Source organism: Carassius carassius, chromosome 34 (genome assembly GCF_963082965.1).
Source record: "Carassius carassius chromosome 34, fCarCar2.1, whole genome shotgun sequence".
Classification (NCBI taxonomy): Eukaryota; Metazoa; Chordata; class Actinopteri; order Cypriniformes; family Cyprinidae; genus Carassius; species Carassius carassius.
The window spans coordinates 29,063,715-29,078,760 of NC_081788.1; the positions used below are offsets into that span (position 1 = coordinate 29,063,715).

General features: G+C 34.4%; 3 protein-coding genes across 4 annotated transcripts; 1 reads left to right on the forward strand and 2 right to left on the reverse strand.

Annotated features, from left to right (window-relative positions):
- Nucleotides 1–525: 525 nt before the first annotated feature.
- Nucleotides 526–2,754, reverse strand: mrpl40 (mitochondrial ribosomal protein L40). 2 transcript variants are annotated; one of them, XM_059523652.1, is made up of 4 exons: nucleotides 2,595–2,754; nucleotides 2,407–2,481; nucleotides 2,021–2,176; nucleotides 526–1,229 (listed from the first exon to the last, which is right to left on the reverse strand). In XM_059523652.1, the coding sequence occupies exons 1-4, from the start codon at nucleotides 2,648–2,650 to the stop codon at nucleotides 920–922; spliced, it is 597 nt and encodes a 198-aa protein (XP_059379635.1). In that variant the 5' UTR covers nucleotides 2,651–2,754; the 3' UTR covers nucleotides 526–919. The 2 variants fall into 2 exon arrangements, with proteins under 2 accessions (XP_059379635.1, XP_059379634.1); XM_059523651.1 differs by having other exon boundaries at nucleotides 2,407–2,484.
- Nucleotides 2,755–8,675: 5,921 nt separating this feature from the next.
- Nucleotides 8,676–11,256, forward strand: LOC132114979 (large ribosomal subunit protein eL6-like). Its single transcript, XM_059523389.1, has 6 exons — nucleotides 8,676–8,843; nucleotides 8,929–9,027; nucleotides 10,335–10,478; nucleotides 10,687–10,735; nucleotides 10,812–10,996; nucleotides 11,077–11,256. Exons 1-6 carry the CDS (start codon nucleotides 8,694–8,696, stop codon nucleotides 11,227–11,229), a joined length of 780 nt encoding a protein of 259 aa, XP_059379372.1. The 5' UTR covers nucleotides 8,676–8,693; the 3' UTR covers nucleotides 11,230–11,256.
- An 826-nt stretch (nucleotides 11,257–12,082) lies between these two features.
- On the reverse strand, nucleotides 12,083–14,738 carry LOC132114981 (dynein light chain 1, cytoplasmic). The gene is made up of 3 exons (XM_059523391.1): nucleotides 14,592–14,738; nucleotides 13,832–13,970; nucleotides 12,083–12,466 (listed from the first exon to the last, which is right to left on the reverse strand). Exons 2-3 carry the CDS (start codon nucleotides 13,961–13,963, stop codon nucleotides 12,329–12,331), a joined length of 270 nt encoding a protein of 89 aa, XP_059379374.1. The 5' UTR covers nucleotides 13,964–13,970; nucleotides 14,592–14,738; the 3' UTR covers nucleotides 12,083–12,328.
- Nucleotides 14,739–15,046: the final 308 nt, after the last annotated feature.

The window sequence follows — 15,046 nt, forward strand, 5'->3', positions numbered from 1 at the left end:
ATATATATATATATATATATATATATATATATATATATATGTGTGTGTGTGTGTGTAATTTAAGGCAAATAATAATTTATTTGATATTATCAGTAGATGACAGGGGTCACAATCTCACTGGAGGGTCAGTCTAAAATAATTTTACCTCTGTATTTTCCATGAAATGTTTGATTAAGATTAACTCGTTGAGCTTGCATTGTAATCAATTGATGGACTGGATTACTTGTGATGTTTTTATCAGCTCTCATTCTGACGGCACCCATTCACTACAGAGCAACCACTGATGAGACACTGATGCAATGCTACATTTCTCCAAATCTGATGAAGAAACAAACTCATCCTAATCTTTTAAGGCCTGAACATTGACCGATGCACTTCTGTTCTGTTATAGATCTTATTTTTTCCCCAGTGCCCAGTGCAAAAAGCATCTTTGAAAAAAATCCTTGATCAAGTTTAATGCAGAACTTAAACATGCAATCAATAAAGTCGATCTTGAAGTATAAGCATTTCATGAGAAAGTCAATATAGCACCAATAACTTGTTTATTTTCCATTTGACATAAATCACAAAGCCTCTCTTCGAAAGTTTTTTTTAATTCTATACGGGCATTTATGCATGAAAACAAGCGGTTGTGGATGTTTTTACAAAAGTTTGGACGTCATTGTTTTTCACTAGAGACCTTTTTTTATTGTGCTGCAAATTCAGAAATGATAGTAAATAGATAATCATGCAATTGCAAAACATTTTTTTTTAATTTGTATTCCACATTCACAACCTCTCTCTCGAGTTGCTGCAACAAGATTTAATTAAACAATTCGCAACACAGTTTGCAAATTGAATTCGATTAATTCTTCTCACAGTCCACTTCTCTGATGTTTTGACAGCTGCTCTTCATCATCAGACCATCATCAGGCTCTCCTCACTGTGTGTATACTCGTGTAATGTCATTGTATTTTCCCTCTGGAGCCTCATGGTTTGTAATGGGAGGCGTGTAACTCGGCCCCTCGTGCTGGAAAGGGAACAAGTCTATATCTGGGCTGAGCGCTGCTTTATAAAGCTCTTCTGACTCCAGCTTCAGCTCATCCAACGCTTGTCTCTGAGCCTCCAGAGCCTCCTTGATGGTGTCCATCTCCGTCTGGTGCTGGCTGTACTTGTATCTGGACCATTCCTTCAGCAGAAGAGCTCTGCGCTCGCTCTCCTCAAAAGACAGTTTAGGAGCATCACGGATCCTGGAGAGTACACAATTTAGCTCAAATAACCTAATTGCAATAAAAAGAGGTTCCACCCTTTCTTTGTACCATTTAAAAACAATTTCTTAAAATCAATAATTCAAGTTAACAAAACAAGAAGTTTGTTTAATATTTTTTGGGTGTAAATGTTTTTGAAAGAAGTTTCTTCTGCTCACCAAGGCTGCATTAATTTACACAAAAATGCAGTAAAAATGTGTAATATTATTAGAATTTAAAATAGCTGTTTTCTATTTGAGTATATATTTAAATAGAATTTATTTCTGTGATGCGCAGCTGAATTGTCAGCATCATTACTCTTTTTCTGCTCACCGAAGCTGCATTTATTTGATCAAAAATACAGTAACATTTTGAAATATTATTATTATTTTATTATTATATTATTAATAATATTATTAATATTAATATTATTACAACTGAAATAAATTACAGTTTACAATATATTCGAATAGAAATTAGTTTTTTTATTGGAATAATATTTCACATTTTTACTGTATTTTTGATCAAATAAATGCAGCCATGGTGAGCAGAAATAATATAATGATGCTAAAAAATTCACATTTGATCACAGGAATAATTTACATTTTACAATATAATCAAATAGCTAATAATAATTACGTTTTTACTGCATTTATGATTAAATAAATGCAGTCTCGGTAAGCAGAACAAATTATTCCAAACACAATTCCCATTCATCCACAGAGTACATGTAGAAGATAGTAAGGAATAAATGACTTTTAATCAGAAGTTTAGTTAAAGATGCATGCTTTTACCTAGTCTCATCTAAGCACTTAGCGGGTGTAATAAAGTCTTCGATGGGAATCAGTTCTGGAGGAACTTTCTCCAGCCTTTTGAGCTTCTTCTTTAGACGTTCCTTCATCATTATCTCTCGGCGCGGATCCACCTTCTTCTTCTTCTTGGGTTCTGCTCTGTGGAGTACAAGCAACATATATTAATGCATTTAATACAATGAAACACCCTTACAAAAAATACATTTATATTTTAAATATTCTAAAAATATTTTTAAAAACCATTTCTCTTTCTAAAGCATTGATATACATTTTATATTAATACATAAAAATACATATCTTGCACAATATGGTATGGTGACTTATTACATATACAGTACAGTAAGGGAATAGTTTGTATCTGCACTGACCTTAATGGCATTGATGTTTTAACTGAAAGCACTGATGTAAACCAGTGACTGTGTCTGACAGCGACCACAGAACTGCTACAGTAAAAGAATTATTCATTATTATCATCATAATGATCATAATAAAGAGAAATACAACGTTACTGTTAACGCATGCACATGGATATCTAAAGTCAAATACGTAACGTTACCATGATGCTTGACTCGACATAATCCGGCTTGCAGTACGACACACAATCCCTGCCATAATTTACAGCAATATCGAGTTTATAAACATCAATTCTGAGAAATTAAAAAGCGCTATATATTTTCCGGTGTCCAACGTGGATCTGTAGGTCACGTCCGCTTCTACAGACGCACTTTCCACATTAATACATTTTCATCTTCGAATGATATAAAGTATAATTATATATCATACTTATTAAACATATTTAAAAAAATAAAATGTAAGCTTACATGCAAAGTGAGATGTTATTGTAATTTCGTGACGTAGTATTTTAGAAGTTTGTCGAATGTTGTGAAGTGAATGCTAAGGGCAAAAAACTTTTTGTTATTTATGTGATTGCATTACACTTACAAACAAATTGATTTTTAAAAATATATATTTCGATGTCATTGTAGACGAGGCCAGGATTAAGTTATTAATAAATAAATAAATAGACATGAAAAAGGCATGGTTTGTTAAAAACAATTATTTATTTTTTCATTCACTGATCAGTTTTTAGGTTTCAGGCTGTTTTTAGCCAAACTTTTGCATGAGGATGATTCTCAACTATGATATGAAAGATATACTAATGTACTTTATGAAATATCTGCATAGAAATGTACATTAAAATTGATATTCCCATTCTATACAATGCATATAATTTGCATATTAATGTATTCTTGGGGCAACCCATAATAAAAAAAAGCATAGAAGTAATAATTTAGCAACATTTTCATAAAAATAAAAAATAAAAAAGTTTAGTTTCATAAAAAAGTTTCTCATATTTCATGGAATTTTGCATAAATATTTAAAGAAAATGTTTCATGCAGTGTTAAAGAAACATATAAAATAAATAAAATAAAGAAGAAATATATTAATATAAATTGAATTAATATTTTGAATTGTTTTTAGCTTTATTTTTTGTTTTTCAGTTAAATGTTAAATGTTTTGAAATGTTGTTGTATGCCTTTGTCATTTGTATATAATTCCTTTATTTTTAAAATGTGTAAAGGTAGTGTTTATAAACTTTTAGCTTTAAGTTTTGGATCTGTTTTTAGTTGTTTTTTCGTCTGTTGTCCTCATTTTTAAATTGCTTTGGATAAAAGCATCTGCTAAATGACTAAATAATAATAATAATAATAATAAATAATAAAATAAGAAATTAATAATAATAATAAAAGAAACAAGGGATACATTTTGTTTTTAAGGTAAGAATTGGTTTGTGTTTGGAATTTATTTTTATTATAGTTTTTTCTAGAAAATCTAACACCCACACAATAACCTTTTAAATAAAAATAAAACACTTTTTGGTATTAAAGTAAATTGAAAAAGTTGTTTTGTTTCTTATTAAAATGTAGGAAATAAAGTAATTAATAAATAGCAACATCACATGAAAACTAATGCATTTTTTCTGACATAAAAACACAATAAATATAACATTTTATATAGAATATTACACTAAAATAGTTTTTTTCTGAGATCTGAATGCAAATAAAATAAATAACATATGATAGAGATAACAGCATTTTTAAAAAAAATGTACAAAAATATATTTTTTAATGTAGGACAAAAATACAAATTATAAACAAAAAACATTTTTTTTTTTGTAACCAACAAATCAAAATGTGCTTCAGCTATTACAGGGCAGCCCTGTGTGTTATGTTGTCTTATTTTTAGGATGCATAATCCCAATCATACACTGGTGTTTCGTCCTGGAAAACACAAACTGAGAAGAAAAAACACACACATGTTCAGGACACTCATTGAAACCAAATCAAGTCAAATTCAAAACCTAAGTCACTTTGTCATGTTATGTAGCTAACTATTTTATCATGTAAACTATTTTAACTATTTTATCATGTAAACTATTCCTTTAGGGAAGTCGTGGCCTAATGGTTAGAGAGTCGGACTCCCAATCGAAAGGTTGTGAGTTCGAGTCCCAGGCCGCCAGGAATTGTGGGTGGGGGGTATGGGAGGCCGTTTGAGGCGAAACCCATCGAAAACTTGTGATACACACTGAAACACTTGCGATACACACTGAAACACTTGTACGTATAAGTGAAACACTATATATCTGTGCAAATATATAAAAACTTTGAAACACTCTCGTGTGTGAGAGAGCATTAACATTTTCAGTGTGTCCGGAAGTCGTTTCATTGCATCCGGAAGTTATACTTCTTCTTCTTCTTCTTCGGTTTTATGGCGGGTAGCACCAAAGTTAGGTGCATTATCGCCACCTACTGTATTGGAGTGTGAACCAGAGTTCACCCTTTCAAAACGTGAGAAAAATAATAATAATATAAAATAAAAAAATATATATATTTTTTTACATAAATACAATTACACCCATAACCGGAAGTTATAGCTCAAATATTATCCTCATATATTCTGACTAAATGAACTGAAGGACATGGAAAGGAAATGTAAAAAAAAAATCAGATTTGGCAATAACACACAAGTGATCACATACGAAAAAGCCTAGTGTAAAGAATAACAACAAATACCTCACTTTTTAAACAAGTTTGGAAGGAGCCATATATGTGGAGAATATTTGAGCTATAACTTCCTGTTGCAATGAAATGACTTCCGGACACACTGAAAATGTTTATGCTCTCTCACATGTGAGAATGTTTGAAAGTGCAGTCTTTGTGTAGGCACAACAGTACGTGGGCAATTACAGGGTATATGCAAAGAGTTTCTAAGTAACCGCATGTCTTTCATATATTTGCAAAGATAAATAGTGTTTCACATGTATGCGTAAGTGATTCACTTGTACACAAGTGTTTCAGTGTGTATTGCAAGTGTTTCAGTGTGTATCGCAAGTGTTTCAGTGTGTATCGCAAGTGTTTCAGTGTGTATCGCCAGTGATTCAGTGTGTATCGCAAGTGTTTCAGTGTGTATCGCCAGTGATTCAGTGTGTATGGCAAGTGTTTCAGTGTGTATCGCCAGTGATTCAGTGTGTATCGCAAGTGTTTCAGTGTGTATCGCCAGTGATTCAGTGTGTATGGCAAGTGTTTCAGTGTGTATCGCCAGTGTTTCAGTGTGTATCGCAAGTGTTTCAGTGTGTATCGCCAGTGATTCAGTGTGTATCGCAAGTGATTCACTTGTACGCACAAGTGTTTCAGTGTGTATCACAAGTTTTCAATGGGTTTCGCCTCAAACGGCCTCCCATAGGGGGGGAGTGCATGTACAGTTCTCTCTCCACCTTCAATACCATGACTTAGGTGCCCTTGAGCAAGGCATCGAACCCCCAACTGCTCCCCGGGCGCCGCAGCATAAATGGCTGCCCACTGCTCCGGGTGTGTGCTCACAGTGTGTGTGTGTGTTCACTGCTCTGTGTGTGTGCGCATTTCGGATGGGTTAAATGCAGAGCACAAATTCTGAGTATGGGTCACCATACTTGGCTGAATGTCACTTCACTTTCACTTTAAAAATAAAAAGTTTGAAATATCATTCCTGGAATTGAAATGTTACTTAAAAGGTGTATATATAGCAGTGATTCAACATGTTTTCATGATTTCTGAAGATCATGTGACACTGAAGACTGGAGGAATGATGCTGAAAATACAGCTGCATCACAGGATTAAATTACTATGGGAGGCCTATGGGAGGCCGTTTGAGGCGAAACCCATTGAAAACTTGTGATACACACTGAAACACTTGCGATACACACTGAAACACTTGTGCTTACAAGTGAAACACTATATATCTGTGCAAATATATAAAAACTTTGAAACATTCTCGCGTGTGAGAGAGCATTAACATTTTCAGTGTGTCCGGAAGTCATTTCACTGGAACCGGAAGTTATACTACTTCTTCTTCTTCGGTTTTATGGCGGGTAGCACCAAAGTTAGGTGCATTATCGCCACCTACTGTATTGGAGAACCAGAGTTTACCCTTTCAAAACGTGAGAAAAAAAAATAATAATATAAAATAAAAATAAATTTTTTTTCTTTTTTTTACATAAATACAATTAAACCCACTAACTGGAAGTTATAGCTCAAATATTCTCCTCATATATTCTGACTAAATGAACCGAAGGACACGGGAAAGAAAATTAAAAAAAAAAAAAAAAAAAAATCAGATTTGGCAATAACACATGAGTGATCACATACGAAAAAGCCTAGTGTAAAGAATAACAACAAATACCTAATTTTTTAAACAAGTTTGGAAGGAGCCATATACGTGGAGAATATTTGAGCTATAACTTCCTGTTGCAATGAAACGACTTCCGGACACACTGAAAATGTTTATGCTCTCTCACACGCGAGAATGTGCAGTCTTTGTGCAGGCACAACAGTGCGTGGGCGATTACAGGGTATATGCAAAGAGTTTCTATGTAACTGCATGTCTTTCATATATTTGCAAAGATATATAGTGATTCACTTGTACGCAAGTGTTTCAGTGTGTATCGCAAGTGTTTCAGTGAGTATTGCAAGTGTTTCAGTGTGTATCGCAAGGTTTTCAGTGTGTATCGCAAGTGTTTCAGTGTGTATCGCAAGTGTTTCAGTGTGTATCGCAAGTGTTTCAGTGTGTATCGCAAGTGTTTCAGTGTGTATCGCAAGTGTTTCAGTGTGTATCGCAAGTGTTTCAGTGTGTATCGCAAGTGTTTCAGTGTGTATCGCAAGTGTTTCAGTGTGTATCGCAAGTGTTTCAGTGTGTATCGCAAGTGTTTCAGTGTGTATCGCAAGTGTTTCAGTGTGTATCGCAAGTGTTTCAGTGTGTATCGCAAGTGTTTCAGTGTGTATCGCAAGGGTTTCAGTGTGTATCGCAAGTGTTTCAGTGTGTATCGCAAGGTTTTCAGTGTGTATCGCAAGTAAATCACTTGTACGCAAAAGTGTTTCAGTGTGTATCACAAGTTTTCAATGAGTTTCGCCTCAAACGGCCTCCCATAAATTACAGTTTACTGCATCTATCTATCTATCTATCTATCTATCTATCTATCTATCTATCTATCTATCTATCTATCTATCTATCTATCTATCTATCTATCTATCTATCTATCTATCTATCTTTCAGTCCTGTACTATATAAAAATGTGTGCATGATAAGCATGAGAAAACTGCATGCATTGATAGTGGCTAGTTAACAACTGTACTGTATGAAAACTGATTTATAGCTTTATTTTCTACAACATACAAATGTGCTTCAATTTGACAAAACATCCCAAAGGTTTTAAACTATTTCCATTCCTCGTCGTGGAATGCACTCGTGAATCCACTCGTGACACTGCGCCTTTAAGACAAAAAAACGACGAAAGACAAACCCACGTCACGCCTATATATACGTGAAGTGCCCGGATGTCAGTCTTTTTTCCTCTAGCTAAAGGTAACTGTGTTGTGTCTATTCTCCTCAAATACAATCTGCGTTAATCCGATTCATCTGATCTTAAAATATCACTTTGAATCACGAATGAATGTTTTAGAAAACCTATAGCACTGATAACCGTGAATATCTGTGGATGTAGCGTGTGTTTTAACGTATATTATGAGCGTCGGGGCCTGACGCCGGGTCCGCGCGAACCGAAGCGGGATTTCTGTGTTTATATTCGCATTAAAGACATTAAACTCGACCGTGACGGGCTGCATGTGAATATAGTGTGGAGTACGTCATAAAACGATGTTTGTCAGTGTGTATAGATTTTTATATACAATTATATATTAGCTTTAGCCTGTTAGCCCTGCTACATCAGGTCACGTCGAGTTACTGCAGCACCATGCTGAAGACTTGTACATTAATATATTTATATGCCTTTATGTAAATATAACGTACACATGTTTATATATATATATATATATATATATATGTATACACACACACACACATGAATACTGAGCGTCCATTCATTGAAGTAACTTTTAACCTTTCTAAATGCATCAGTTGAGAGATTCTGAATGCTTTTCTCAACCATTTATGAGCATGGTAGAATAGAAGTGCTGATGTTATTTAAAATACGCCCCAAGTCTAATTGATTCTCTTGTTTAGCACTTTTCATAATATGTTTTGAGAGTAGCTTCTTATGAGTAATGCATGTGTTTTTGTGTGCATGCATGCTTTAATAACTGAAGTCACTGCGTTTTCTTAGATGGCTGAGGGCGATAAGAAGAAGAAGAAGGCTCATAAGCATGGCAGCCGTAACCCTGTCCTGGTTCGGGGCATCGGACGGTATTCCCGCTCGGCCATGTACGCTCGCCGGGCCATGTACAAGAGGAAGACTACAGCTCCTGTGACCAAGGTAAATGTGTTGTGTGTCTTCACTGTAGGGCCACAGGTCTCAGCTCAAACCTGGGGTTTTCTAACCGTCTGTCTTGGTGTTTCAGGTTGAGAAGAAGATAAAGGAAAGGGCTCCCACCAAAGTCATCAAAACTGTTGGCGGAGACAAGAACGGAGGCACCCGTGCGGTCAAACTGCGCAAACTGGTGAGGATTCATGACCAGATCACTGAGATCTTGTTTGGGGGCCAGAGTTTTATAACCGGAAACTTACGTCTTATGCATTTGGGTCCATTTTAACCCTAGTTTGAGCTTAAGTTTAATGCAGATTTTCTGTGATCTAGAACATAAATTGATGTTTTAAGACTTTTGTGAAGTGTGTTTAGCCGCCTTTGATCTTTCCCATATCTTGCACACTTTTTGGGCTACATTTTGTTCATCAACATGCATGTCTATTGATGAACCATGGCAGAATGGAAAAAAAGTGAAAGTTACGCAAGTAAAATGTTTTTTTGTTTTTTTTTTACATTTGCTAGAAATTGAATATGTAGGTTTCATATTTTTGTGTGCAGTCATGAGTCACGCTATAAGTAAAAAGTAATAGTTAAAAATGTTATGAAATTGAAAATTTCTCATGAATATTGAAAACATAAAAACCAATGTGATGCAAGACACATTGAAAAAAATAAGGAATTAAATTTAATCCATTGAATTCAAAGTAGCGGTTACTTAACGTTTTCTGATTAGATAGTAAAAATGCTAGTCAAATCAAATTTCTAATGAAAATGTGATGCAAGAAGGGATAATTAAGGAAATTAACCGAATTCGAAGGAGCTGATGCTGGTAATTCTTAGATTATATTTTCTTAGGTTTAATGAATCAAATAAAATGAGTTTTGAGAATTTTTTTTCCTTGCATCAGTGGTTTTTCTTGTCAGATTTGAAAGTGGGTAAATGTTAGTAATGTGTGACCAAGGAGAACAAAACTGAGATGTTTACTGAGAAGATTTCTATTGATGTGCGTTTTATTAGGATTTGACCATATTTGGCCGAGATGCAACTATTTGAAAATCGGGAATCCGAGGATGCAAAACAAAATCTAAATACTGAGAAAATAGTTTTAAAGTTGTCCAAATTAAGTCATTAGCAATGCATATTACTAATCAAAAATGAAGTTTTGAAGCATTTACAGTAGAATATTTACAAAATCTTCGTGGAACATGATCTTTACTTAATAACCTAATGATTTTTAGCATTGAAAAAAACAATACTTTTGATCCATACAATGTATTTTTGGCTATTGCTACAAATACATGACTGCTTTTGTGCTCCAGGGGGACACATTAAACTTTTTTTTTTTTGTGCATCAACTCATTGAAGTTATCAGATAATGATCCAAATATTAAGATATGACACTCTTTATCAGCTTAATTTATCAAATTATATGCAGGGTTTGGCTGATTTCCGAATTGCATTTCACATTGTTTTCCTCTTTCACGTCTGTTTGGTGTCCAGCCGCGTTACTATCCCACAGAAGACGTGCCCCGTAAGCTGCGGAGTCACGGCATCAAGCCCTTCTCTCAGCACCGCAGGAAACTACGCAAGTCCATCACCCCCGGGACTGTCCTGATCCTGCTGACCGGTCGCCACCGCGGGAAGGTACACCCACATCCATCTTTTTAGGATCCCAGCATGCTGTGGTTTCAAACCAAGGAGAATTAACTCCTACATGCGAAGCACAGCCACACAAACACTCGACCACCGTTCTTCTGAGCTCAACAAGGCTAAGCTGCTCTTCATATTTAAAATGCAAAAGAGGTTCACGTGAGTCCCGATGCTGTTAAAGTCAATCTGTTTTCTTCTGCAGCGCGTGGTCTTCCTCAAGCAGCTGGGCACAGGTCTCCTCCTCGTCACTGGTACGTGATCGCCGTCTGCTGTCTGAAGCGATGGAGGGGGTTTGTTGCGGTGAATAATTGATCTGGTCTCTCTCAGGTCCTCTGGCTCTGAACCGAGTGCCTCTGCGGAGAGCTCACCAGAAGTTCTGCATCGCCACAACCACCAAAGTGGACATCTCTAGCGTGAAGATCCCCAAAACACTGACCGACACTTACTTCAAGAAGAAGAAGCTGAGGAGACCCAAGCACCAGGAGGGGGAGATCTTCGACACGGAGAAGGAGGTGAGACCGGTTCTCCACGCATTTGAGGCTTTTGCACGACTGATGTTTTCTGATCTCATGTGTGTTTTGTGGTTCTGCAGAAGTACCAGTTGACGGAGCAGCGGAAGGCCGACCAGAAAGCGGTGGATTCTCAGCTGCTTCCTCTGATCAAGAAGGTTCCCGAGCTCAAAGGATACCTGCGCTCCACGTTCTGCCTGTCAAACGGAGTCTATCCACACAAACTGGTTTTCTAAAGTGTGAATAAAATCTGTGGCAACCCAGACACTTTTTGTGCCTCTTTGTTCCATGCATTATTTAACGCGACAGGACGAGGGCTGACTGTAAGTGTAGAACAGAGTAATAATGGATTTTACACATGCATCTGATTTATAAATAAATAAATCTATCAATAAATGGTTTAAACAAAAATGCAATAAGACCATTTTAAAATGCACAAATAGTGGGATCTCAAAATGTATTAAAGTGCATTTAAACAGCCAATTCTGTTAATAAATTCTACATTAATTAAATTTTATCACTGTGTCCCAGATTTCTTTTACCAGATAATTATGCATTTTAGAAAAATAAAAAGATCAGTATGTTATGTAGTTTTCTAGAAATAGCTTGGCAAGCGTCTCATTGCAGTCGCTTGAAAAGTAAATAGTTTGAAGCAATGAAACTTTCTAAATTTTGTACTCCTTGTAAACCGACTTGAGCAAATCCACAGGAAGTTGTAAAGGCACAAAAAAAAAATAATCTTTTAGCATTTTGATGTATAAATAATTGATGTGGGAGCATTTTAATGTAGATTGTAATTAAACCGTAATAATATCTGGGTAACAATATTCATTAGATTTGTATAATGGATCATTTCATTTATTATTAAAGTAATAATAAAAATTAATCAAAGGCTAAACCAAGTTTAATTATTTTAATAATTAATATTCACACATGCATGTATCATTCGTATAAATCTATTTTATTCCCCCACCTTCAATATTGTTTCTGTTTCTTAGTTAAAAAAAAAACATGTAGAATTGTGAGAGTTTGGAAGTCACTGATTTATCATCAGCACATCTTCTGAAGACAAGAAACTCCAGGCCAACATTCAAACCATTTTGCTTTACTTAAAAAAATGCAGGTGACATAAAACGCTCAAACTGTGTATAGAAAACAAAAATAAATACAAGTTTCTTTATGGCATTTCCCTCTCACACAGGCCTTTTCTAAACAATTACTAGAACAAAAGTAGAAGCAGCCGAGAGAAGGAAGGCAGGTCCCAGAGCAGGAATGGTTCGCCAAGTCAGTACAGTCAGTTCATAGTGGTCTGTTGAATCGAATGGGTGCCGTCGCTCAGCCCGATTTGAAGAGCAGGATGGCCACCTGACCCAGGTAGAAGTAGATGAAGTGTTTGGTCTCATGAGTCACGTAGCTGCCGAAGTTCCTTCCCACAATGCAATGCCAGGTGGGGTTGTACTTTTTGTCGAACTCCTGCAAGGAAACATGTTTAAAGGTTAATATGAAATGGTTTTTGTATTTGAGAGCGAATATCTTTTTCAGCTGCATTGGTTGGGGATTTGTTTTTCCCATTCATTCTTTCCCATCGGGATTTAAAAAAAAACTTTTAAGTTGAAGCAAAAAGTACTAACATTTAAAAAAAAATTTTAAAGAAAGAGATATAAGATTGTGAATTTAATGAGGGAAATAACTACAATCCCATTTAGCATTGTGAAATACATAATTTAATAAAAAATGATAAAACTTTATTTATATTTGTTGATAACAGAAATAAGTAAAAAATACTGTCAACTGATGGATTCAATAACAGCATTTACCATCAATTAACTATTTTAGAGGTTTGAAATCCCCAATAAATTGTGGACATAATCAAGTAGAAGATGAATAAAATTATTAAAATATATTATTATTAATATAATCAATATTAATCAATTAAAACAATCTAACTTAATTAAAATGCTAAAATAAAAAATACATAAAACTGATTTTGTGTTCCGTTTAGCATTTTAATTAATTCAATTTCAATGTATTAATTATATATTTAATGATATTCTTATATTTTAATCAGGTTTTTAAATAAATGTAAATAATCTATTTTAAAATGCTAAAACAATACATCAAATCAAATATGATTAAAAAATTCAAACTACTTTTCTTTTAATTAATTTAAATAAAAACCTAATAACTGATAAATTAATAAAAATGAAATGATTTTAGCATTTTAGATTAATTAATATTTTTCATAATACATTTAATAATTTAATTCGATAATTCGCAATTTTTAATAAATTAATCCAACTGTATTAAAATGCAAAAAATTACATTACATCTAATGTTATTAATAAATAAAAATAGATTTTTAATGAATACATTTATCGATATTCATTCAAATGAATAATTGTAAAAGTGTGTTGTATGTTTTCAGTATATTTTAATTTAAGTTGAATTATATAATTAAATTAATAAAATATATATATATCATTAATAAATTAAAACAAATTTTCTATAATTGAATAAAAAACGAATTAATAACTGATAAATGAATAAAAATGAAATGATTTTAGCATTTTAATTCAGTTAGATTATATGAATCAATATTCTTCATAATTTTTCATAATCGAACTTAATTAAAATGCTAAAATTACATAACATCTAATGTTATTAATAAATAAAAATAGATTTTTAATGAATAAATTAATTTTCATTAAAATGAATAATTGTAAAAGTGTGTTTTATGTTTTCAGTATATTTTAAGTTGGGTTATATAATTTAATTAATAGAATCCATATATGTTTTTAATAATTCATAATTGTCAGCCCATGAAGTGTTAGCGTTCACCTTCTTGATGTAGGCGGCGATGTCCTTCTCGATGTTGTACTTCTCGAGGGCTTGTGTTGCACACTCCACAGCGTCCTGCTGCATCTCCTCAGACATGTCTGCGTTCTTGATCACCGCCTTTCTGTCCGACATCCTGGATCTGGAGAGACAGAGACATGTGATGATGAATGAAGGAGTTAAACACCCTGTGATGTACCCTATCTAGGGCTCACCCCAAACCCACAGTCCTCCAGCATCTGCTCAGAGCTGAGCGTATGGGTGTTATATAACATCATCAGCACATGAGCTCCACAGCCTTTATTCCATCACTATTGCATAACATCACCAGGTTACAGTTGCCATGGTCACCTGAGCTTAAGACTGTCCTCAGCACCACCGATGATTATTATTATTACACCAAACTTATGATACTTATTATAAATTGATGCGTATTTAATTTTTTATTAAGTAGTTAATTAAATAAAATAGTCAAGTTATTAAATCAAGTTGTGGCTTTTAAAAATCTTGTTTTTTAAATTATTAAACAATAGATGAAAGGCGTCGTGGTTAATTTTTCCTTTTTTTAAATGTTTGCTGAAAGAATTATGCATCTTTTTTATTTATATCCTAATGAAACCTTTTTTTTTATGTTTAAGGGCAGGGTTGAAATATAGGTGTGCGAATGGTACAACATCGCTTAGTCTGAGCGAGACAGATAAAACACAGGATGATTAGTTCTACAGACTGATATGCATCAAATGGATTAAAGTCAATGTTTTACCTTGTTTATGTGTAGATTTGTTGAAACGGAGAGAAGATAGAGGTGTTTGCAGCGCGTGATGCTCCGCTGTGTGCTGCTTGGAAAAAAGTAACGTAGGTGCGTAACTGCCGTTGGCTCCTCCCGCTCTCGCCTTCCATTGGCTGTGGCTGCCAGGCCCGGCTCTGTGATTGGTCGGCTTTGCAGAGTCTCGCTGCAATGTATCTCTGCATTTTATTTCAGACCGTCATGCCTTGCGCCTGACACGCTTCGCTCGTCTCCATAGCAACAGAGAGCTCCGGAAAAAAGGCGGGATTAAGAGGGCATGGAGAAGTTTGAAATTGTGTATTTTTATATATTTTTTTAAAATAAATATATGAATGAGGTGAAAAAAATATTGTCTATTGCAGCAGACAATATAAACTTTGCAAAAAGTGTGACATTTAACCCTGTAATGCCTGACCTCAGAAAGAATAGTT

Coding starts and splice junctions, on each gene's coding strand:
- mrpl40 (XM_059523651.1), bottom strand. CDS start 2,650: ATGGCAGGGATTGTGTGTCGTACTGCAAGCCGGATTATGTCGAGTCAA. Junction 2,177..2,406: donor AAAACATCAATGCCATTAAG/GTCAGTGCAGAT, acceptor TGTACTCCACAG/AGCAGAACCCAAGAAGAAGA. Junction 1,230..2,020: donor AAGTGCTTAGATGAGACTAG/GTAAAAGCATGC, acceptor TGTACTCTCCAG/GATCCGTGATGCTCCTAAAC.
- LOC132114981 (XM_059523391.1), bottom strand. CDS start 13,963: ATGTCGGACAGAAAGGCGGTGATCAAGAACGCAGACATGTCTGAGGAG. Junction 12,467..13,831: donor TCGCCGCCTACATCAAGAAG/GTGAACGCTAAC, acceptor GTTTCCTTGCAG/GAGTTCGACAAAAAGTACAA.
- LOC132114979 (XM_059523389.1), top strand. CDS start 8,694: ATGGCTGAGGGCGATAAGAAGAAGAAGAAGGCTCATAAGCATGGCAGC. Junction 9,028..10,334: donor CGGTCAAACTGCGCAAACTG/GTGAGGATTCAT, acceptor TTTGGTGTCCAG/CCGCGTTACTATCCCACAGA. Junction 10,479..10,686: donor CCGGTCGCCACCGCGGGAAG/GTACACCCACAT, acceptor TTTCTTCTGCAG/CGCGTGGTCTTCCTCAAGCA.